This window comes from Muscardinus avellanarius (assembly GCF_963383645.1).
Source record: "Muscardinus avellanarius genome assembly, chromosome: 1".
NCBI classification, from domain to species: Eukaryota; Metazoa; Chordata; class Mammalia; order Rodentia; family Gliridae; genus Muscardinus; species Muscardinus avellanarius.
The window spans coordinates 232,513,532-232,538,416 of record NC_137786.1 but is presented as its reverse complement, the minus strand read 5'-3'; the positions used below and the strand labels follow the sequence as shown (position 1 = coordinate 232,538,416).

The 24,885-nt window shown below is 48.5% G+C and overlaps 2 protein-coding genes across 5 annotated transcripts; one reads left to right on the top strand and one right to left on the bottom strand.

The window, feature by feature from the left end:
* Nucleotides 1-756: 756 nt before the first annotated feature.
* On the top strand, nt 757-1,668 carry RNASEH2C (ribonuclease H2 subunit C; the record flags this gene model as incomplete). The annotated part of the gene is made up of 4 exons (XM_080708230.1): nt 757-925; nt 1,050-1,168; nt 1,240-1,359; nt 1,642-1,668. The coding sequence occupies 4 exons, from the start codon at nt 757-759 to the stop codon at nt 1,666-1,668; spliced, it is 435 nt and encodes a 144-aa protein (XP_080564356.1).
* A 545-nt stretch (nt 1,669-2,213) lies between these two features.
* KAT5 (lysine acetyltransferase 5) lies at nt 2,214-14,108 on the bottom strand (the record flags this gene model as incomplete). Of its 4 annotated transcripts, XM_080707639.1 has the most annotated exons (14): nt 2,214-2,348; nt 2,429-2,510; nt 2,608-2,767; nt 5,409-5,502; nt 5,582-5,722; nt 11,613-11,702; nt 11,775-12,023; nt 12,540-12,614; nt 12,721-12,795; nt 12,885-13,067; nt 13,330-13,466; nt 13,554-13,622; nt 13,925-13,991; nt 14,091-14,108. In XM_080707639.1, 14 exons carry the CDS (start codon nt 14,100-14,102, stop codon nt 2,214-2,216), a joined length of 1,569 nt encoding a protein of 522 aa, XP_080563765.1. The 4 variants fall into 4 exon arrangements, with proteins under 4 accessions (XP_080563765.1, XP_080563762.1, XP_080563763.1 ...); XM_080707636.1 differs by having other exon boundaries at nt 13,925-14,102; XM_080707637.1 differs by having other exon boundaries at nt 12,885-13,040; nt 13,925-14,102.
* Between the last annotated feature and the right edge of the window lie 10,777 nt (nt 14,109-24,885).

Below are 24,885 nucleotides of genomic sequence, written 5' to 3'. Positions count from 1 at the left end.
TGAGGCTGTCCGTGAACCGCAATCCTCCGGTCTCAGCCTCCCGAATGCTGGGATTACAAGCATGCGCCACCACGCCCGCCTTCCAGGCCTATTTTTTCTTTATTTTTGAAACAGGATCTCACTAAATTGCGAGTGGACCTTACTAAGTAGCTGAGGCTGACCAAGAGCCTGCGATCCACCTGTCTCAGTCTCCCAAACTGGATTACAAGCATGGTGAGCCACCACGCCTGGCTGCAAGTGCCGTATTTTAAAAAGAAACAAAAATAGCGGGGGGGGGGGGGCGCTTGTAATCCCCGTGCTTGGGAGGCTGAAACAGGAAGTTTGCAGGTTCGCGGCCAGCCATTTAGTGAAACCCTCTTTTAAAATAATATATAAGCCGGGCGTGGTGGCGCATGCTTGTAATCCCCGCGCTTGGGAGGCGGAGACAGGAGGATCGCGCTGGCTTAGGAGACCCTGTTTCAAAAATATAAAATAGGTCTGGGAGTGTAGCCCAGAGGTAGAAGGGCTTCCAGGAACCCCAGTACCACCAAAAAAAAATAAATAATAATAATATCTAAAACACGGCCGGGGGTGTGGCTCAGAGGCAGAACGTCCGGGCTCAACCCAGAACCGACGGAAAAACAAAAACAATCCCGGCGCGCGTGGGCGGGGCTTTCGCGGCGTCCCGGAAGGAGGCCTTCCCGGCAGGCTCCGCGCCGCGCGGCTCCCGACAGGCCCCGCGCGCTCCCGCCGGCCGGGCCCCCGCGCGGCGCGGACATGGACGGCGGCGACGAGGCGGCGGCGGCGCGGCGCACCCACCTGCGCCCGGTCACGCCGCGCGACACCTGCCCCGCCGCGCTGCACCTCCTGCCGTGCGGCGTCCCGGGGCGCCGGCCCGCCCCCGTGGGGCGCTTCTTCACGCCCGCCGTCCGCCGCGGCCCCGACGGTGAGCCGGCCCGCGGTCCCGGCGCCCGCGCTCCCCCGGGCGGGCTCGGGGGCGGGGGCGGCCGCAGGGGGCGGGCGGGCGCCGGCCCCGCTCCCTGCTCGAGCCCCGCGCCTCCCCGCTGCAGGACTCCAGGTGTCCTTCCGGGGCCGCTGCCTGCGGGGCGAGGAGGTGGCCGTGCCGCCCGGGCTCCAGGGGTACGTGCTGGAGCCGGAGGAGAAGGGGGAGGAGCCGGAGCGGAGCTGCGTGAGTACCGGGAGAGCGCCGCGCGGGGGTCGGCCCCTGCGGCCATAGATTAAGCCTGGCCCCTTCTCCAGGACCGCTTTATCCGAGTCACCGGCACTTTCAGCCACTTCACCCTGTGGGGCCTGGAGACCGTCCCCGGCCCCGACGCCAAAGTGCGTGGGGCCCTGGCTTGGCCCCGCATCGCTGCAGCGGTAAGTGAACACAGACCCTCTTCTGTACCGCCCCTTGTCGGTTCTCCGGTCCTGAGCGCTGCCCCTAGTTGGGTTTGGGACATTAGGGCTGAGAGCACCATTGGGGCCCGTGAAGCCAGCCTCTGGAGAGTGACACAGAGCGGCGTCGAAAACATGACTTCCCTTACCACTCTCCCCTGGCCTTTCTAGAATGGGGTATCATTCTGAGCAGCTAAATCCCTCCCGTTAGACACCAGCCACTGTGCCTTAGCGATCCCAAAGTACAGGAGACTCCCATTGCAGATTCACGCACAAGTGCCCGAGGACTGAGAACTAAAGCTTGAAATTGCAAGCCACCGATCTCCTCACGTCGCGCCAGTAAACCAGCGCTTCACATTGGACACACTGATTTTATCATCCCAGTAAATGAGCTCTTCACAGGACCTGTGAGCTTGGCATGGCTATCCCACAAAGACCTGGTCTATAGAAACAATTTATTGCTGGGGGTAAGAGCAGCCAGAATTTTTGCAACCAGTATGCACCCCACCCCCAGCTCTACTTTACAAAATAAATTTTTACAACCATCAGCCCTTTGTAGAGTGCCCCCCCACCCCTATTCTCACTATACACAACTGCCTGGCTCTGGTCCCTGGCTCATAGCAGGCCCGGCCTGCACCCAGGTGACCTTGGAGTCGGCCTGAGCCCTGAGCTCGCCTTGGTGCTGGCCACCAGTTGGCTCTTAACAGGCCTTTCCCCTCTTCTGGAGATGCCTGCAGTCCTGGCTCCCTCGACATGCCTCTTGGGAGCCTTGGCAGAGAGGAGCGGGCCGGCAGCCTGTTCTGTCGACTCTTGGTACCGCAAAGGGCAGGGCCGTGTCACCACTTTCCTCTCTTGCTCCAGTCCTTGGGGGTGAAGTGCAGACACTTGGAGTCGATCCGAAGGAGCCTCTTGAGCATGGCCCGCTCGTGCCCGTCCACGATGTCCTCTGACAGAGTGAGGATGTACTGGCCCTAGGGAGGAGATGGGCCCAGCAGGTCAGACTGTGCAAGGCCCGCCCTCTGCACCCCAGCTGTCTCCCGGGCACACCTACCTTGTAGTAGTTGATGAGGTTGAGGTACTGCAGGGTGGAGATGACATCTTCTTTCTTGATACTGGTGATTTCACTGATCTCACTGTGTGTGGGGGGGTAAAGGTCAGGTCCCTGAGACCCTTCATCTGTCCCCAAGAACAGACATGCCATGCCCCCCTGGTGGGCGGAGCCCAGCTCACTTGATGGTGATCTGTGGCCTCTCCCCACTCTCCGACTTCAGCCCCATCAGGATCTCCAGGATAGTCTGGGACCAGTAACTTCGGTAGGATAGGAGGCCAAGGTCTGAGAGGGGCTTCTCGGGGGTCCCTGTCTTCCCTTCCACTTTGGAGAGTTCATAGCCTGAAGTGATGGAGTAGGAGGAGTAGGAAAGGGTGAGGTCAGTAGCTGTTGCAGGCAAGCACCACACATGAGCTCAGGCTGCAGAGAAAGTGCACCAAGGTGCTCCTGGCGCCCCAGGGAGGCCCGTCCTCATGGCCAGGCCGCTGGCCTCTACAGTGGCCCTTTCCTGCCTGCTTCTGCTGACCTCTGGGTGCTGCCAGGCAGTTCCTGGCAAGACCCTTTGGCCATGAAGAGCAGAGTAGTTTTTTTTTTTTTTTTTTTTTTTTTTTTTTTTTTGGTACTGGGCATTGAACCTGGGGGCTTCGTATCTGAGCCACACCCCCAGCCTGGTTTTTTTTTGAAACAGGGTCTTGCTAGATTAATCTAGGTTAATGAGTTCTACTATTTGCTGAGGCTATCCTCAAACCTGGTATCCTCCTGTCTCAGCCTCCCAATTACAAGCATTTACCATCATGCTGGGCTAAAACTAGGAAAATTCTACCTCTACACCACAGCCCCCACCCCCTTTTTTTCAAACTGTCTCACTAGGTTGCTAAGGCTAATCTTAGATCTTCCAACCTCCTGGCTCCTCCTGTCTCAGCCTCCCAAGTACTAGGATTACAGGTAGGCACCACCACCTGGGTTTTTTTTGTTGTTGTTTTTTGTGGTGTTGGGGGTTGAACCCAGAGGCATTCTACCTCCAAACTACACCCTCAGCCCAATTCTTTTATTTTGAAACAGGGTCTCACTGAGTTGTACAGGGCCCAAGTAGCTGAGGCTGTCTGCGAACCCTCATCCTCCTGTCAGCCTCCCAAGTACTGGGATTACAAGCATGCACCACCACACCCTGGTATTATTTTTTATTTCTTGTGGGTCTGGGGATAGAACCCAGGGGCATTCGACCTCCAAGTTACACCCCTGTCCTTTTCTTTTTAATTCTCTATTTTGAAATAGAGTCTCACTAAGTTCCAGAGGGCCTCACTAAGTAGCTGAATACCTGCTGCTTGCAAGGCTCAAGGGGACCCAAGACATGTTAGCTACTGGTTCTTTCCCCAAACTGTGATCCTCTGGTGTTAGCCTCCTGAATCCTGGGATTATATGCGTGTGCCACAAACAAGCTTATTTTTCCATTTTTGAAATAGGGTCTTGCTAAATTGCTGAGGCTGGCTGCAAATCTGTGGTCCTCCAGTCTCAGATTCTCAAGTACTGGGATCACCATGCACAACGCTGTCAAGTCTTTGGCAAATCTTTCACTCTCCTGTCTGTGCCCTGGGGCATCTGCTACTTTGTCAAGTCCCTCCTCTCCTGCAGCCATGCTGGCCTCATAATAGACCTTAGCCTTTCTGTTTTCCTGTGCTGGCCACATCTTTGTCAGCCCACCAGTAAGAGTATTGCTCAATCTCCTCTGACTTCAGCCAAATGACCTGTGTAAGAGGGACAGGCAGGCTGACATCTGGAAAGAGACAGCAAGGGTTACACTTGGGTTCCTACTCAATGCTGCAGGGTGCACCTGTCCTTCCTGCTGAATCCACCCAAGGCCACACAGGCCTCCATAACAGGGACCTGGCTCTGCCCACTGACCATCTACCCACCCTTCAAACTGCCTGGATTCATACTTCTGCTGCCCTGGTGCCAAAAGCAACTTGCCCCATCTTCACAGGGATCTTATGACTAACTTTCCTTTAGGATCCACCACTCTACCAGGCTGAGTTCTCCGGAGAATGTGACCCATTGGTACCATGCAACCAATAAAATGTTTCAAATGGATCATGACTTTGGTCAGGTCAAACTTCTGTGTCTACCAGACAACAACTAAAGGCTCCCTCCTGTCTCCCAGGTGGGAGCCTGGTCATTCCTGGGCTTCAGAGTGCTAGACGAGTGTGGGGGGAGTGACCTCAGGGTTGGAGGCACTAAAGAGACCGCATGTGAGGAGGACAGAGTCACTTCTGGGCTCTGACCTGATGAAATAAAAGACCAAAATCTATGCTTACATCTGTTTGGTGAGTTAATAGCCTTTGTTTTCTTGTTTTGTTTCTGTTTTGTTTTTGTAGTACTGGGGATGGAACCCAGGGGTATTCTACCTCTGAGCTATACCTCCAGCCCTATTTTTTATTCTTTATTTTGAAACAGGGTCTCACTGAATTGCAAAGGGCTTCACTAAGTAGCTGAGGCTGTCCGTGAACTGCAATCCTCCTGTCTCAGCATCCCAAATGCCAGGATTACAAGTGTGTGCCGCCATGCCCGGCTAGTTAACAGTCTTGAATACCTGCTGCTTGCAAGGCTCAAGGGGACCCAAGACATGTTAGCTACTGGTTCTTGCCCAAAACTGTCATGGCAAAGACTCAGGTAACTAAAGCTTCCTAAGCTGCCCAAGGCCCTGGGCAAGAGCTGGGTTAGATTTGGGGAAGTTGGATGATACTTAGAACCTTGGCCAAGGAACAGTGAAGGCAGACAAATAGATTTGATAGACAAACAGCAAGAGCCAGGTGATATGTCTGTAATCACAGTACTGGGGAGGCAGAGACAGTAGTTGCCCTGAGGAAAGAGGTCCTTGATTAAGTCTAGCTGTTATTTCTGCTGACTTCCATGGTGACTGGGCTGTGCTAGTCATGAGTCAGGGTCTGCCAGAACCAGCCCCCACAGGGGACACACACATACTCACTGAACTCAATCAGCAGCTTGCCGTAGCCCCGACGCTGGTAGGGAGGCAAGGTGAGGATACAGGCCACATTGTAGTCTTCTGTGGACTCCTTTTCCTGGAGGAGGAGCAGGAGAGGATGAGGAAAGGGAGCTGGCCCAGGGCAGGGGGCTGGGACAGCCAAGGCAAGTGCTGACCTTGGAGAAGTAGCCCACGATGTGAAAACCTTTGCAGTCGTACTCAGTCATCACGTAGAAGAGGAAGGGGTCTGTGTCATAGTACAAGGTCTTGTGGTCGAGGAAACACTTGGCCAAAAGACACAGGTTCTGGGAGTAACTCTGCCGAGAAAAAGAGCCCGTCACCACTCTGGGAGCTTCCTTGCGCTATCCCAGGCAGACGGGCCATGAGCACGCATGCTGGGGCCGGGCCCCCTTCACCCGTCAGGCCCACCCTGCTGCTCAGACACGGCCACTTCTTAATGTCCAGGGGCCTGGCTCTGCTTTGTGACCAGCTGGCAAGCTGGACACATTTCTCCTGCTCTCCATACCTCTGCCCAAGCCTGCTGGGGCCTTTGCTGTTCTCTGCTCTACTTAACCACCATCAGCAGAGACCTCTCCACAGAGTCGGACTCAGACCAAGGCTCAGGAGAGAAGCCCTGCTGTGTGGGAGTCAGGCAGTCAAAATGCAAACACTAACACAGCTGCTGGGAACTACCCTGTTCTGCAGCAGAAGTAAGTTTGTTTTTATGGTACTGGGGATGGAACCCAGGGGCATTCTACCTCCAAGCTACACCCCAAGCCCCATTTTTTATTCTTTATTTTGAAACAGGATCTCACTGAGTTGCAGAGGGCCTAAATAGCTGAGGCTGTCCGCGAACCGCGATCCTCTGGTCTCAGCCTCCTGAGTGCTGGGATGACAAGCGTGCGCCACCGTGCCCGGCTCGTTTAAGTCCTTAGAAGATGCTATAAAGTTGAACCTGTGATTCTTGTGGTTTTACAGGTCCAGGACCATCAGACACTCCAAAATTGGAGATTCCTATTTCTGTAAGCTCCTGGAGAAGCTAAATCCTGTTCAGAGTCCTACAGAAAAGGGCCTAAGTAACAGAGGCTGTCCAAGATCCTCCTTTCACAGCCTCCCAAATGCTGGGATTACAAGTATGTGCCCCACGCTCAGCTTAGAAGTGAGTGAAACAGGTTGGAACCCAGGGGCGTGTTATCCCTGAGCTAGACACTTTTGTATTTTTGTTTTTCTGGTTTTTTTTTTTTTGTTGGTGGTACTGGGGTTCCTGGAAGCCCTTCTACCTCCGAGCTACATGCCCAGACCTATTTTATACTTTTTATTTGGAAACAGGGTCCAGGGTCTCTTAAGCCGGCGCGGCTGGCTTCGAACCCGCACGATCCTCCTGTCTCTGCCTTCCAAGCGCACACCACCATGCCCGACAAGTGTATTTTTGTTTTTGAAACGGTCTCACTAGGATGCTGAGGTTGGCTGTGACCTGTAATCCTACCTCAGCCTCCTAAATACTGGGATCAAAGGTGTGCACATGCCCTGCTCAAGGGATTCTGAAATTTAACAGAAAAGCAGCCTGAAGGGTTCCCCCAGCAAACATGAATTTTGCTGCTTCAAGTGCACGTACAATTTCAGCAGAAATTTCAGACACAGCTTTAAGAGATTGAACTCAGGGACACTCTACCTTCAAGCTATACTTGCAACCTATTCCTTTTTTTTTTTTAATACTAGGGATTGAATTCAGGGGCATCTACCTCTTAGCGACGCCCCTACCCTATTTCTATCTTTTGTATGTGTGTATGTGGTACTGGGGATTGAAACCAGGGGCATTATACCACTGAGCTATCCCCAGCCTCCTTTTTTTTTTTTGGTTCTTTTTTTTTTGAAACAGGGTCTAAGTTGCAGAGGTTTCTCACTAAGTTGCAGGGGGCCTAAGTAGCTGAGGCTGGCCACGAACCTGCGATTCTATCTCAGCCTCCCCAGGAGTAGGATTACAATCACCAAGCCAGGCTCCTATTATTATTATTTTTTTTTTTCCGGTTCTGGGGATGGAACCCAAAGGCTTTCTATCTCCGAGCCACACCCCCAGCCCTATATATATACTATATATATATATTTTTTTTTTTTTGGTGGTACTGTGGATGGAACCCAAAGGCTTTCTACCTCCAGGCTATACTCCCAGACCTATATTTTATATTTTATTCAGAAACAGGGTCTCACTAAGTTGCTGAGAGCCTCACTACATAGCTGAGGCTGGCTTCAAACCTGCGCAATCCTCCTGTCTCAGCCTCCCATGCTCAGATTATAAGCATGGGCTGATTACTACATAGCTGAGGCTGGCTTCAAACCTGCGCAATCCTCCTGTCTCAGCCTCCCATGCTCAGATTATAAGCATGGGCTGCCTTGCCCAGGTTCCTTCTCTCTCTTTTTTTTTTAAATTTGTTTTTTGCAGGTCTGGGGATGGAACCCAGGGGCATTCTACCTCCAAGCTACAATCCCTGCCCTAGTTTTTATTCTTTATTTTGAAACGGTCTAAGTTGCAGAGGGCCTCATTGAGTAGCTGAGGCTGTCCACAAACTGCAATCCTCTAGTCTCAGCCTCCCGAATGCTGGGATTACAAGTGTGCTCCACCACGCCCAGTGCGTCTATTTTTATTTTGAAACGGTCTGTTAGGTTGATGAGAGTCTTAGTACTTGCTGAAGCTGTACTCGAACCTGAGATCCTCCTATCTTAGCCTCCCAAATACTAAGATTACACCATGCCTGGCTTGAACTCAAGAACATACTACCTTGGGACTACACCCCAGCCCTCCTTTTTTCCCCCCTCGGGGCATTGTACCTCAGAGCTACACCCCCAGCCCTATTTTTTATTCTTTTTTTTTTTTGTGGTACTGGGGTTCCTGGAAGCCCTTCTACCTCTGGGCTACACTCCCAGACCTATTTTTTACATTTTTCATTTTGGAAACAGGGTCTCCTAAACCAGCGCGCGCGGCTGGCTTCGAACCTGCGTGATCCTCCTGTCTCTGTCTCCCAAGCGCGGGGATTACAAGCGTGCGCCACCACGCCCGGCTAAGGTTTTTTTTTTGTTTTTTTTTTTTTTTTGGTGGTACTGGGGTTCCTGGAAGCCCTTCTACCTCCGGGCTACACTCCCAGACCTATTTTTTACATTTTTATTTGGAAACAGGGTCTCCTAAGCCAGCACGCGGGGCTGGCTTCGAACCTGCTCGATCCTCCTGTTTCTGCCTCCCAAGAGCGGGGATTACAAGTGTGCGCCACTACGCCCGGTTTCTATTTTTTATTCTTTATTTTTGAAACCGGGTCTCACTAACTTGCGGAGGGCCTCATTAAATTGTTGAGGTGTAGCCATGTGGGGTGGCGCATGCTTGTAACCCCAGCATTTGGGAGGCTGAGACAGGAGGATTGCAGTTCACAGACAGCCTCAGCTACTTAATGAGGCCCTTTGCAACTCAGTGAGGCCCAGTTTCAAAATAAAGAATAAAAAATAGGGCTAGGGGTGTGGCTTGGAGGTAGAATGCCCCTGGGTTCCATCCTCAGTACCAGATAAAATAAATTGCTGAGGCTGACCATGATCCTGCAATCCTCCTGTCTTAGCCCTCCCCAAGTATTGGGATTACGAGCGTGTGCCATCATGCCCTGGCTCACCCCAGCCCTTTTTTTTTAAATTTTGAAACAGGCTCTCGAAAGCCAGGTATGGTGGCACATGCTTGTAATCCCAGTATTTAGGAGGCTTAGACAGGAGGATCCCAGGTTCAAGGCCAGCCTCAGCTACTTAGTGAGGCCTTCTGCAACTTAGTGAGATCCTGTTTCAAAATAAAAAAAATTAAAAAGGGAACAGGGTGTAGCTTGGAGGTCAAATGCTCCTGGGTTCCATCCCTGAACCCGCCAAAAAAAAAAAAAAAAAAAAAAAAAAATATATATATATATATATAGGGCTCACGCTTGTAATCCCAGCATTTGGGAGGCTGGACAGAAAAATCACGGTTCGTGGCCAGCCTCAGCTTCTTAGGCCCTCTGCAACTCAGTTATATCCTCTTTTAAGATAAAGAATAAAAAATAGGGCTGGGGATGTAGCTCAGAGGTTAAAATTTCCCCTGGGTTCCACCTCCAGTACCACCAAAAAAAAAATAAAATAAAAAGAGGGTCTTACTAGGTTGTAGAGTCTCACTAAGTTGCTAAGGCTGGCCTCGAACCTACAATCCTTCTGTTTCATCCTTCCCAATACTTATATTACAGGACATACACCTCCCTGGCTTTTCTGTTTGTCTGTCTATCCAATCTATTTGTCTATCTGTCTTTCTATCTACCTAATCTATCTGTGGTACTGGTGATCGAACCTGGGGGGGCATTTTACCTTTTAAGCTACACCCGTAGGCCTTTTTATTTATTTTGAAACAAGGTCTAGCTAAATTGCTGAGGCTGCAAATCTGTAATCCTCCTGTCTCAGCCTCCCAAGTATTGGGATTCCAGGCATGTACCACCATATTTTTTATTTTTGTGATACTGAGGATGGAAACCAGGGACATTCTACCTCTTAGCCACACCCCCAGCCCTATTTTATTTTTTATTTTGAAACAGGGTCTCATTATATTGCTGAGGTTGATCTTGAACCTTTGATCCTCCTGTCACAGCCTCCCAAGTACTGAGATGACAAGCATCTTCCACCAAGCCCAGCTAAGACAGACTTTTTGTGTGTGTGGTACTGGGGATGGAATCCAGGGGCATTCTACCTCTGAGCTATACACCCAGCCCTATTCTTTTTTATTCTTTATTATTTTTATTTATTATTTATTTTTTGGTGGTACTGGGGGTGTAACCCAGAGGCTTTCTACCTCCAGGCTATGCTCCCAGACCTATTTTATATTTTATTTGGAAACAGGGTCTCACTAAGTTGCTTGAGAGCCTCACTAAGTAGCTGAGGCTGGCTTCGAACCGGTGCAATCCTCTTGTCTCAGCCTCCCAAGCATGGGGATTACAAGCGTGTTTATTCTTTATTTTGAAACAGGGTCTCACTGAGTCGCAAAGGGCCTCACTACGTAGTAGCTGAAGCTGACCATGAACCATGATCCTCCTGTGTCAGCCTCCCAAATGCTGGGATTACAAGCGTGCGCCACCATGCCTGATTAAGACAGACTTTTTTTTTTTTTTTTTTTTGGTGGTACTGGGGTTCCTGGAAACCCTTCTACCTCCAGGCTACACTCCCAGGCCTATTTTATATGTTTTTAAATTTGGAAACAGCGAGGCTGGCTTTGAACCAGCGTGATCCTCCTGTCTCTGCCTCCCAAGTGCGGGCATTACAAGCGTGCGCCATCACAAGCAGCTCGACAGACTTTTTAAACCACCTGCTGGGCCTACCTTGTAGGGTACCCAGGCACACTTAACAGTACAAAGTGGTGTTTAATGCACACCTGCTCAGCTCCCCTCCCAGCCAGAGCTTTGCCACCAGCTGAGAAGCCTGGTTCCCCCACCCACTGCCCCAGAAGGAAAATCTCTGAGCGGTCTCCAGATTCTTCCTCTTTCCCACCAGCAGAGACCCAAACCTGCTCGCTCTGCCCCACTGCCCCTTTCCTGTCGCCTGAACTTTGCCCCTGTAATAGCCCTGCCTCCTGCTCCTCTGCACTCAGCACGAGGGACCTCTGCTTTTCACACAGGTGCTCTCTGGATCCGCGCCTGCCCCCAGAACTCCATTACTTGGAATTCTCTTACCCACTTTCTCCTTCATGTAAAGGCTCAAAGTTCATCTTTGTGAAGCTGGTTTTTTTTTTGGGGGGGGGGTGTTTTGCTGGGGATTGAACCCAGGGCATTCTTTGTGTAAACTATACCTCCAGCCCTATTTTACTTTTTATTTTGAAACAGGGTCTCACTGTGATGGCCTTGCTAAATTGCTGAGGCTGTCCTTAAACCTACAATCCTCCGTCTCAGCCTCCCTAGTATTTTGATTACAGCGTGCACTGCCACGCGTGGCTTCTGTGAAGCTCTGATGACCACTTCCTTTGGATGCTACTAACCCATCCTGTTTCATGACACTTATCACACTGGGAACTCTGTCTTCCATGGACTATGAACTCTCAGGGAACAGAGACTTCCAGCATTTGCCCTTCAGAAAGAATAAAAAACAGGCTGAACTAATCTGTTGGTCAGACTGGTTAGTGTACTGGACAGGAGGGAGCTGCTCATCTGACATATCCCAGGTCTCACTGACCTTGTTTTTCCGTCCATCGATCTCAAAGAAGGAGATGGTGCCCTTTCGGTAAATCTCATTGCCTGGTGGGTGCCGCAGGTCACACTTGGTCTGCAGGGAAGAGGTCGGGTGAGGGCGAGGTGTGGGGGCACTGGGAGGGCAGCCTCCCAGGAGCCCTCATACCAAGTGACGCTGCAGACACTTGAGGCTGCGGCCGTACTTGAGGCAGAACTCGCACAGGTAGAGGACAGGCAGTGTGGTGAGCTCCTGTGGGTATGGGGAGAAGTACCACGGCTTGAGGCGGTGCCGGCCCAGCTCAATACACTCGATGTTCTTCATCCGGGTGACGATGTCGTCGTGGCTGCGGTCAGACACCAGGCTGCCGGTCATGCGTGGCGCTGATGGTATTCCATCTGAGCTGTCCTGGGAGTCCTGCCCAGGGCAAGTAGAAGGCACCAGGTTACAGGAGACACCACAGCTCACAGCCCCACCACAAGTTTCCTCCTTCAAGCCTAACAGCAGCTCTATGAAGAAAGTACCATAATCCCCACTTTCCAAAATAAAGGAAACAAAACTACAAAACATAACTTGGAAATGTTCACTTGGTGACCAACCTGAACCATGCTGTGGTTGGCTCCTACTCCCACTGGTACCACCACTGCCCACCACCCTTTGTGTGTGGATGTGTGCGTGTGTGGTGCTAGGGATTAAACCCAGGGGCATTCTACCTCTGAGCTACACCCTCAGCGCAATTTTATTTTTACTTGTAAAGAGGGTCTTGCTAAGTTAATGTGAGCCTCACTGAGTGGCTGTGGCTGGTTCGAACCTGCGATCCTCCTGTCACAGCCTCCTAAATACTGGGATCACAGACGTGCACCCTTTCTCTACACTAGTCACTGACTAACCTCCGCCCCCCCAGCCCTCCTTGGTGCTGCTTCACGGACCCACCTCATCAGTGCCCAAGCAATTTGACTTTCGCTTCCGTCCTGGCTGAGCGGCCACTGCCCTCCGGGCTGACCCATTCTGCGGATGGGATGAGAAGAACAGAATGGGAGACTGTGAAATGAGCCTGAGAGAGGCTGCCAGAGAGCAGAAGATGGGAGGGAAGAAGAGATTTTGGGGAGCTTACCTGGGGGAACACCGAGGATGGAGCTGTCTCGCTGGGCACCGGAGTTGCTGGTGAAACCACCTCCACCTTCCGTTTCTGCAGAGAGAAACCAAGAAAGGTGGGTCAGAAGGTAGAGAAGGTGGGACCTGAGAAGAAAGCAAGGTCCCTGGAATTGCTGAGGGTACCGTTGAGCGGTGGTTGGGTTGCAGGCAGGAGCTGGAGGAGAGCGGCTGGTCGGGCTCGCCACCGGGAATGGCCTCCCGCTCCTTGGGCAGGTTGAAGCGGAGTGTGATCTGGACCGGGATTGGCAAGGTCTTCCCGCTGGCCTGGGCGGAGGCCGGCTGTAGAGATAGGTCCAGGGTCTTCCTCTGGGGTGGGGATGGTGGTGGGATGGCGAGGGGGAGGTGGGGCCCCTCAGCATGAAGTGATCAAATCCCACCCTCTGCCTTCTCTCGGATACAGGAATAGCCACTGGGCCCTGGAAGCTACATCTGTAATTTAGCCCCCATCCTTTGCAAGCTGAAATCAGGAAGGGAGGGTGCTGCCTCCTGCCCATCCAGGAGGCCCTAAAGCCAAGACATAAGAGAAGGAGGAGGCAAGAGAGAAAAGGTGAATCAGGGGCCTACTCACCACCTCTCTCTCTGGAGAGCCCGGCCGGGACCCAGGAAGTCCGTTCTTGGTGGGGGTCTTGGCCTCTTTCTTGGGGAACTGGATCTTCTTAAGGTCCAGACGCTCGTGGGTCACCCATTCATCCAGACGTTTGTTGACTGCAGCAGTGGGAATGGCTCAGGAAGGAATGCCAGCGGCTGCCCCCCCTACCCCGCAGCCCCACCTCACCCAAACCCAGAACTCACAGTCAATATAATGGACGTAGAAAAGCTTCCGACCACTGATGTCCTTCACGCTCAGGATCTCGGCCAGGGCTAGAACAACACAGGCAGGAGTCTTAGATGGGCCAAGCCACGAGGCTCCACCCTTCAGCCAGAGCCCGAAGCCCAGCACTCAAGCAGCTCTCGCCCAAGCACCCTTCAATCTCCAAGTGCCACCCCCTTCCCAAGCCCCGCCCGGTCCATCTCGGAACAGCGAGGAGCCACGCCCCTCCACAGGAGGATCTGGCCCCGCCCGCCCCGGGATGCAGAGGCCCCGCCCCGTCCCGGGGTTCGGGTTCACTCCCTCCCGCCCCTCGCCCGCAGGTCCCTTGGCCCCGCCCCCCGACGTCACTCACGCCACTCATCTTCGTTGTCCTGGTTCCGCCGCAGCACGGGTAGGCGGCAGCCCTCGATTATCTCCCCCTGGGGAGACAGCGCGGCGCCAGGGTCGGCTACTGGGGGTCCTCGGGCTCTACCCACCTCCCCTGGTTCCCTCCGCCCCGCCCCGGGCACCGGACTCACCACCTCCGCCATCTTCCCTCCCTCCACTGCCACTTCCGGCCCCTCTGGGAGACGTCACTTCCGGGACCGAGCGCGCCCCAGGCCCGCGCCTCCAGAAGCCGCTGGAGAGCGGGGCCTTTGAGGGGCGTCGCGGGTCTGGTGGGAGCGGGGAGCCGGCCAGTTGGGCCGGCGGAAGGACGAGGCGTTCGGAGCCGCGGGCCAGGTCCTGGGCGGACCCCCCGCAACGTGCACGGCCATTGGAGGAAAACTGAGTCCGTCACGTGACGCCCACGGGGCGCGACGCGCGTCACGTGAACTTGTGTTTGGGTCCCGCGGCGCGCGTGCGGGCGCGTCTCCTGGTGGCGGCGGGAGGCGTCGCCGGGAGCGCGCTGCGCGTGCTCGCGGCGGGGGAGCCTGGAGGGCGGGGAGTTGTTTTGGACGCCGGAGGAGTAGGTGGGACTGAAGGGACGTGAGTGCCCCGCCAGGTTCGTGGACTTCATTCCGAGGGCGATGAGACTCACGGAAGGTTTTTTTTTCCTAGTGGGGGAAATGAACTCAGACTCAGTTTACCTTCGAGTTCCACCTCCAGTAGATTATAATATATCCTGTTACGATTATAATGTATTTTATATACACGAATACATGTATACATTTATTTATACACACATGTATATAATCATATATGCATTTTTGTGTATAATTGAATTTTTATTTACATATGCACTTATTTATATTTATGTATATTTATATATCTATTTTTGTGTATTTATATACATATATATGATTATATACGAGTATTTTTTGGAACTGGGCTGGAACCCAGGGACATTCTACCTCCGAGCTACACCCCCAAGCCCTATTTTTTATTCTTTATTTTGAAACAAGGTCTCACTAAGTAGCTGAGGTTGTCCATGAGCGCTGATCCTCTTGTCTCAGCCTCCAAAGTACTGGGATTATAAGCGTGTGCCACCACCGCAGCGATTTAATTTTATTTATTTTTAAATGTTTATTTATTTAGTTTGCGGTACTGGGAATGGAACCCAGGGACATTCTACCTCTGAGCTACACTCCCAGCCCTGTTTTTTGTTGTTGTTGTTGTTTGTTTGTTTTTTGAAACAGGGTCTCACTAAGTTGTGGAGGGCCTCACTAAGTAGCTGAGGCTGGCCACGAACTGGATCCTCCTGTCTCAGCCTCCCAAATGCTGAGATTACAAGCTTGGGCCACCACACCCGGCTCATATATTTTTTTAAATTTTGAAACAGGATCTCGATAGGTTGGTCAGAGTTTGAATAAGTTGCTGAGGCTGGCTTCGAACTGCTAATCTTCCGATCTCAGCCTCCCAACTGGAACTACAGGCAAGTGTCACCACACTCAGCTAAGATTCATTCTTTATTTCTTTCTTTTCCGCATCTGTGGATGGAATCCAGGGGCATTCTACCTCTGAGCTACACCCCCTGCCCTATTTTTTATTCTTTATTTTGAAACAGAGTCTCACTAAGTTGGGGAGGGCCTCACTAAGTAGCTGAGGCTGTGCGAACTGCCATACTCCGTTCTCAGTTTCCCGAATGCTGGGATTACAAGCGTGCGCCACCATGCCTGGCTTTGCTGTATTTGAGGCTTCTGATACTGAAAATAGTACACATTACTCATTCATACACTCAGCACCTATTTAGTAAACTGCCACCATGCGCAAAGCACTAACTATTCTAAGAGCCTGGAATTCATTTCAGAACAAAATAGATTTCTGTCTTTGTGGAGCTTACACTTTTGTGTGTGTGTGTGTGTGTGTGTGTGTGTGTGTGTGTGTGTGTGTGTGTCTGGGATGGAACTCAGGAGCATTCGACCTCTGAGCTACACTCTTGGTGGTAGACTGACTTTCTTTATTTGGAAACAGGGTCTCTTAAGCCAGCATGGCTGGCTTCAAACCTGCGTGATCCTCCTGTCTCTGCCCCCCAAGTGCGGGGATTACAAGTGTGTGCCACCATGCCTGGCTTTATTCTTTATTTTGAAACAGGGTCTCACTAAGTTGCAGAGGGCCTAAGTACCTGAGGCTGTCTGCGAACCGCGATCCTCCTGTCTCAGCCTCCCGAATGCTGGGATTGGAAGCATGCACCACCTTGCCTGGCATGGAGCTTACACTTCTGAGGGGTTAATAAATAAATTGAAAATTAAATTATTTAGCTGGGTGTGGTGACCCATGCTTGTAATCCCAGTACTTGGAGGCTGAGACAGAAGGATCCCATGATCACAGCCAGCTTCAGCTACTTAGTGAGGCACTCTACAACTTAGACCATTTCAAAATAAATAAAATACAGAGCTGGGAAGCCAGGTTTGGTGGTGCACACTTGTAATTCCAGTACTTGGGAAGCTGACACAGGAGGATCACAGGTTCAGGGACAGCCTCAGCAAGTAGTGAGACTCTAATCAACCTAGTGAGACCCTGGTTCCAAATAAAAATTAAAAAGCCACGCGCGGTGGCTCACGCTTGTAATACCAGCATTCAGGAGACTGAGAACAGAGGATCATGGTTCGCAGACAGCCTCAGCTACTTAGTGAGGCCCTTCGCAACTTAGACCCTGTTTCAAAATAAGGAATAAAAAAAAATGAAGGACAGAGGGTATAGCTCGGAGGTCAAATGCCTCTGGGTTCCATCTCCAGACCCACAAAAAATAAAATATAAAAAAATTAAATAAAAAATAGGGTTTGGTTGTGGCTTGGTGGTAGAAAGCCTCTAGGTTCCATCCACTGTACCGAAAAAAAAAAATTTTTTTTAAATTATTTAGCCAGGCAGGTTGGTACATGCTTGTAATCTTAGTACTTGGGAGGCTGAGACAGGAGGATCACAGGTTCCAACGCAGCCTCCGCAAATTCAGCGAGGCTCTCAATAACTTAGTGAAACCCTCTTTCCAAATAAAAAATAAAATAGGGCTGGGGGTATACCTCAAAGGTAGACTGCCCCGGGATCAATTCCCCAGCACCACACACACACAAAAGTAAATTACTTTAATTATGAGAAAACAAAAAATCAAACAAGGTAAAGAGGCTGGGCAACCTTTGTAAAATTAATTTAAATTCCACTCATCTTCATAAGATTTAAGGTGATTATTTTATTTTATTTTTTTTTCCATTTAATGATCTTTTTTTTTAATTGGTGCACTGTATTCATAATTCATAATGGGATAAAAAACTTGTGTAAATATACATGCACACATCGCCCAGTTAGCCCCTACCCCACACCATTCCCTCCCACTCCCTCCTCCTTCCCATGCTTGGCTTAGTGGTTGACATCTAATATTATAGCAATTTATCCAAAATTAACAATGATAATCTCACGTAACAGATTCATTTTGTCTGATATCAAACTTTTGATCACTTAGAGATAACATTTCGATATTTCTTTTTGCTTTCTTTCTTACCAGAGGATATTTCTTTTTTTTTTTTTAAGGTGAAACTATCATACATTTTTTCCAGAAAAAATCTATCCTAACATGAAATATGAACTCTAAATACCCAAAACAATCTCAAAAAAGAACAAAGCTAGAAGATGTACATTTTCTGATTTCAAACCTTATAAAGCTACATTAATTGAAACAGTGTAGTACTTCTATAAAGGCAGATATATAAACCAGTGGAGTAAAATAAAAAGCCTATATATAAATTCTTCCATATATGGTCAAGTTGTTTTTGACAAGGTTTCCAAGAACATTTGGTGAAGGAAATAATGATCCTTTTACTAAATATTGTTGAAAAATAATAATTACATGAAAAAGAATAAAGTTGGACCCTTACCTAATACCATATACAAATATTAACTCAAAATAGATAAAAGACCTAAATGTAAATCTTAAGACTATAGACTTTTAGAAGAAAACCTGGGTCATAACACTTCACAACATTGAAATTGGCAGTGATTTCTTGGATATGATGTTGTTGCACAGGCAACAACAGAATAAACAAACAAACTTTCTAAAAATATTGTACATCCAAAGACAATGTAAACAGAGTTAAAAGTTATGGATAGAATGGGATAAAATATTTCCAAATGCTATATCTGAAGGTATATTAGTATTCCAAATAGAAATCCTAAAAATTAGCAACAATAAAAGCAAACAATACAATTTAGAAATGGGTAAAAGACTAAAATAAATAATGAATCTCCAAAGATTTTAACCAATAAACACACGAATATATTCTTTGCTTAGTTGTCTGCTGGATGGAAAATCTTGTTTCTCTGGTTCTGGTGTGTATTACCTATTTCTTCTTTGTAGTTAATCTCTTTGAGTATTTTCTCTAGCGCTGGTTTTGAAGACAAATTCCTTCAGTTTCTGTTTGTCATGGAAGCTTCTTATTTCCCCATCTAATTTGATAGATAGTTGTGCTGGGTAGGAAATTTTTGGGTGGAAGTTGTTTTCTTTCAGAGTTTGGAATATGTTACTCCAAGCCCTTCTGGCTTTCATGACTTGGTTTGGGAAGTCTGGAGTGATTCTAATTGGTTCTGAATGTCACTTGTTGCCTTTAAGATTCTCTGCTTGGCTTCCACATTGGTCATTTTGACAATTATGTGGCGTGGGGAACCTCTTCTCTGATCCTGTCTAAAGGGAATTCTATACGTTTCCTGGACCTATGTATCGACCTCTTGCTCTGTGTTTGGAAGTTTTTCTGCTATTATTTCTTTAAATAGATTATTGATCCCTTTGGTTTCATCTTCTTTTCCCTCCTCTATTCCGATTATTCTTAGGTTAGCTCTCTTAACATGGGCCCATATTTCTTCAATGTCAGATTCCTGCTGTCTGATTTTTTTTCCCTAAGGTATAGATTATGCGTTCGTTTTTGGAGTGATCATCTTCTAGGAGCGAGATTCTATTCTCCATGTGGTCTAATAGATTGTTTATACTTTGAATTGAGGCCTCAATGATTGCATCCTTTATGCCTTTTAGACTCTCTCTAAATTCTTTTCAAAGGTCCTGTATTATTTCTACAGTTATATTCCTGATTTGATCTGGAGATCTCTGAATTTCGGAGTTATCAGGTTCTGATAATATGGGGTTGTGGGCATTCATTGCTCTACTATTGTTCCTCTTTCCCATGATTTCAGAAGTTTGTGCCTTCCCTGGATCACTATGACTTCACTTAGGGTGCTCTGTATCTCAAGTCTGTGGTAATTTCAGCCGCCACTACTCCTTTACTGGGTTGTATCACAAAGTCTCAGACCCAGGAAGTTAATCGAGGCTGCACTAGACCGTGGGGGTCTCGGGCTGGGCGTTTTCCCACGGGGAGCTGCGACTAGGGTGTGGTATCTCTGCCACCGCTACTCCTTCACTGGGTTGGACTGCAAAATCTCAGACCCAGGGAGATTAGCAAAGTCCCTGGGTGTGCAGTACAGGGATTTCTCCTTTAGGGGCCACAATTTCACTCACGGTTATTGTGTGTGTTAATCAGGAGCTGTCGAGGGCGCGGTGAACTAGCTGTCACTGCTGGCAATATGGCACCGCTGGCACGCCCTCAGCCATGAGGCTGGCACTGCTGGCAATATGGCGCCGCTGCCACGCCCTCGGCTGTGAGGCTGGCGTATTTCTTTTCTGGTTTTGAGCTCTGTTCTGAGCCCCTGGAAGGGGTGATGAGCTTGACCACTGGGAGTTTTAGACGTTCTTTGCCCTGAAAGAACTGCTGAATTATACCCGAATGAACCGCAGCTGCTCACTTCAGCTCCTTTACCTTCCTCTCTGGATCCTGGTGCTGTGAGGGAAGATGGTGCTGGCGCAGCCCCACTGCTGCATTGTGGGCTTGATTTCTAGTCTCTGGTTGTTCTTCTACTAGTCTTTTTTTCTCTGTCCCTTGTGTTTACATTTTTTATTTCTCTGCTGATGGTGTTTTCTGGCTATGAACAGCACTGATTTATGGCAATACAGTTTAAGTTTTAGCAGGGCTCGTAAACGCTGCTTTTCTCAGTCACCATCTTCCCCAAGGTGATTATTTTATAACAGCAATAGTGAGACATGAAACTAGGCAGGTGTAGTGGTGCATGCTTGTAATCCTAGTACTGAGACAGGAGGATCACAGGTTCAATGCCAGCTTCAACAACTTAGTGAGGCCCTCTGCAATGTAATAAGATCCTGTTTCCAAATAAATCAGTCCGAGAGTAAAATACCTCTGAGTTCAGTCCCCAGTGAGACACACATACACAAACACACACACACACACAAAATAGACATGGTCTGAGTCTGGTTATCATAAAATTTAACAAAATTGTACAACTTGGAGATTCTTCACAATTGATATAATTTTTCAACCCAGATGAACTCCTGAAAACAATATAGTAAAATGTATTTAAGGGATAAAATAAGCAAGGGGAGCTGTATTACCAGTCTTAAGTTATAGAGTTAATTACAAGTTCTACCATTGTTGATAATTCTTTGAGATACTAAGTGTTTCAATTCATATTTAATGATACTTAAATTGTGAGATTTTTTTTTTCATTACTGGGAATGGAACCCAGGGGCATTGTGCCTCAGAGCGACATCCCCAGCCCTATTTTTTTTTATAAATTTTTATTGGTGCATTGTAGTCATACATCTCAATGGGATAAAAAAACTTGTGGAGATATACATGCACACATCACCCAATCTGCCCCTACCCAATCTCTGATCCCTTCCCTCTCCCTCCCTCCTACCCATGCCTGGCTTCCTGATTGACTTTGATATGTTTAAGTACATCATGTGCTCTAAAGAGTTTCCCTTATCCTCCCTCTTATCCCCTCAGATATGTCACCTTCATTGCTCCTCTACAGGGTCCCTTCTTCATCTAGAGTTCCTCCTGCTAATACTTTGCACATTAAAAAAAGCATCTGATTTATTTTTTTGGTGACATTTCACTGTAAATGCCATAATTCTGTTCTCCCTTATGACTGGGCAAAATTCCATTGTGTACACATCCCATAGCTTTGAAATCCACTCATCTGTTGAAGGACATCTTGGCTGGTTCCATAGTTTCGCAATGGTGAACTGTGCAGCTATGAACATGGTTGCTTTTGCATTAGTTGGGTATTTTGGTTTTCATTCTTTTTGGTTGTTACCCAGAGGTGGTATTGCTGGATCATATGATAAGTTAATTTTCCTCCTGAGGATTTTCCATACTGTTTTCCAAAGTGGTTGAACCAATTTGCAATCCCACCAACAATGTATTAGAGCTTCTATTTCTCCACAGTTAAGCCAGAAGGTGAGTAACTTTGACAGGATGATCCACTCAACGGCCAATTTTTTTTTTTTTTTTTTTTTTTTTTTAGTGGTACTGGGGTTCCTGGAAACCCTTCTACCTCTGGGCTACACTCCCAGACCTATTTTTTTTAATATACTTTTTTATTTGGAAACAGGGTCTCTTAAGCCAGCGCAGCTGGCTTTGAACCGGCACAATCCTCCTGTCTCTGCCTCCCAAGCACGGGGATTACAAGCATGCACCACCACGCCCGGCAACAACCATTTTTTTTTAAATAGAGGTCACTTGGTTCTGGAAATCTGCTAAGAGATTAGGTGAGGCAGCAGCAGCTTCTAGTGCTTCCTGGCCACACAGCTGAAGAAACCCACTCTCCCTTTGCTGTGGAGCAGGCCCAAGTTCAGGCTCCAGGCCCAGCCTCGCTGGCTCCAGGCCCGGCCTCGCCCCACCCCAGCCCTATTATTAACTCCTTATATATATATATTTTGTTGTTGTTGTTGTTGTTTTTTTGGTGGTACTGGGGTTCCTGGAAGCCCCTCTACCTCCGGGCTACACTCCCAGACCTATTTTATATTTTTGAAACAGGGTCTCTGAAGCCAGCGCAGCTGGCTTCGAACCTGCGCGATCCTCCTGTCTCCACCTCCCAAGCGTGGGGATTACAAGTGTGCGCCACTACGCCCGGCTAACTCCTTATATTGAAACAGGGTCTCACTGAGTTGCTGAGGGCCTCACTTAAGTAGCTGAGGCTGTCCATAAACCGTGATCCTCCTGTCTCAGCCTCCCAAATGCTGGGATTACATGCGTGCGCCACCATGCACAACTCAAATTGTGAGAATTTTAACACTTGTTTCAAAATAGCAGAAATTATGCTTGGCGTGGTGGCGCACACTTGTAATCCCCAAGCTTGGGAGGCAGAGACAGGAGGATCACACAGGTTCTAAGCCAGCCTCGCTGGCTTAAGAGACCCTGTTTCCAAATAAAAATATAAAAAAATTGGTGTCTGGGAGTGTAGCCTGGAGGTAAAAGGGTTTCCAGGAACCTCAGTACCACTAAAAAAAAAAAAAAAAAAAAAAGCAGAAATTGTAAAAAATTGTGAATTATTGGAGAAAATGCTATTACTTGTATACATTTTTTAATTATGGGGTCTACATAATTTTGTAGTATAATATTAATAAAATGATTATTCTCTTGTAAAAGAAAAGGAAAAACTATTAAAGAAAAAAGTTTTAGTTGATGTAAAAAAAAAAAAAAGAGGCTGGGCTGGGAAGTTGCAATTAAAGATAGAATAGGCACCTCCCAGACATAGTGGCTCTCGCCTATAAATGGAAGGCTGAGATAGGAATATCTCAGGTTCAAGCCTAGCCTCAGCAGTTTAGTGAGGTTCTCAGCAACCTAGTGAGATCTTGTTCAAAACCAAAAAGTGCTATAGGTAGAATGCTTCTGAGTTCAATCCCCATAAAAAAAAGAAGAAGAAAAGAAAGAAAGATAAAAGTTCATGAGGCAGGCCTGAGTAAAGGTTTAAACAGGTGAAGGGGTAAACCATGCAGATACCTGGAAGAAAATATTTCAGAGAAACAGAAAAAAATAAAGAAGGAGAACCAGCCGGGCATGGTGGCACACAATTATAAACCCAGCTTTTGGGAGGCTGAGACAGGAGGATCGCAGTTCATGGACAGCCTCAGCTACTTAGTGAGGCCCTCTGCAACTCAGTGAGACCCGGTTTCTAAATCAAGAATAAAAAATAGGGCTGGAAGCTGGGCGTGATGGCGCACGCTTGTAATCCCCATGCTTGGGAAGCAGAGACAGGAGGATTGGGCAGGTTCGAAGCCAGCCATGCATGCTGGCTTAGGAGACAGGATACCCTGTTTCCAAATAAAAATGTAAAAATAAGTCAGGGAGTGTAGTCTGGAGGTAGAAGGGCTTCCAGGAACCCCAGTACCACAAAAAAAAAAAAAAAAAAAAAAAAAAACATAGGGCGTGGTGGCGCACACTTGTAAGCCCAGCATTTGGGAGGCTGAGATAGGAGGATCCTGGTTCGAGTACAGCCTCGACTACTTAGGCCCTTTGCACCTCAGTGAGACCTTTCAAAATAAAGAATAAAAAATAGGGCTGGGTATGTAGCTGGGAGGTAGAATGCCCCTGGGTTTCATCCCCAGTACCAGGAAAAAAAAAAAGGGCTATGACAGATTACTGAAAGTCTCCCTAGATTTCTGTGGCTGTCTCAGCCTCTCAAGTATTAAGATTAAAAGTGAGCCGGCGTGGTGGGCACGCTTGTAATCCTAACCCTTGGGAGGCTGAGACAGGAGGATCGCCCAGGTTCAAAGCCAGCCTCAGCTACTTAGGCTCTCAGCAACTTAGTGAGACCCTGTTTCCAAACAAAAAAATAAAATATAAAATAGGTCTGGGAGTGTAGCCCGGAGGTAGAAAAGCCCCTGGGTTCCATCCCCAGTACCATTAAAAAAAAAAAAATGCAAAAGATTACAAGTATAATCAAGCTCAATTTATAGCACTTTTTTTGTTTGTTTTCTGAGTCTGGGGATGGAACCCAGGGGCATTCGGCCTCTGAGCTACACCCCCTGCCCTATTTTTTATTCTTTAGTTTGAAACCAGGTCTCACAGAGTTGCAGAGGGCCTCACTAAGTAGCTGAGGCTGTCTGCGAACCGCGATCCTCCGGTCTCAGCCTCCTGAATGCTGAGATGACAAGCGTGCGCCACCATGCCCGGCTCTATAGCACTGTTTTGGACTTTTGGGTTTTGCTTTTTGTTTCTGTGGTCCTGGGGATGGAACCCAGGGGCGTTCTACCTCCAAGCTACTGGGTTTACAAGCGTGCGGCACCATGTCTGACTCTTCTTTTTTATTTTGAAACAAGATCTCATGCCAAGGCTGTCCAGGAATGTGAGATCCTCCTGTCTCAGCCTCCCAAGTACTGGGATTATAAGTGTGTGCCACCATACCCAGCTCCAGCCCTATTTTTATGTACATAAATATATAAAAACACATAAATGTATGTGTTATAAGAATGTGGTGCTAAAGTTCCTCATACCTTTACTCCTTAAACCAGTTCTCTCTCTCAGACCTGTCTCTCCCAAATTCCTGGGAAATCTGTAAATCTTAAAGTTAACAACAACAACAACAAGACATTGTAATTGCCATGTGCACTGTTAGCAAGACAGATAATGTATCTTGAGCAACCTGTACTGTGGGGACTTTGCAGCTTATCTGTTAGAGAGTAGAGACCAGGGTTGCCCTGAGGTCCTGAGGATGGGTGACACCATACCAGGCCACACCTTATCACCATGGGACTGAGGTCGTCTTCACAGTTTTCTGCACCCACCCATCACAGTGTCCTGCAAAGGAGAGCTATGGCAGGGCGTGGTGGCACACCTATAGTCCCAGGACTTAGGAGGCTGGGACAGGAAGATTGCAAACATGAGGACAGCCTCAGCAGATAGTGAAACTATTAACCTAGCATGACCCTGTTTCAAAATAAAAATAGGGTTGGGGAGTGCAGCTTGGAGGTAGAATTCCCCTGGGTTCAATCCCCAGTGCCACAAAAAAGAAAATAAATAAAATAGGGCTGGGAGCGTAGCTCATAGGTAAAATGTC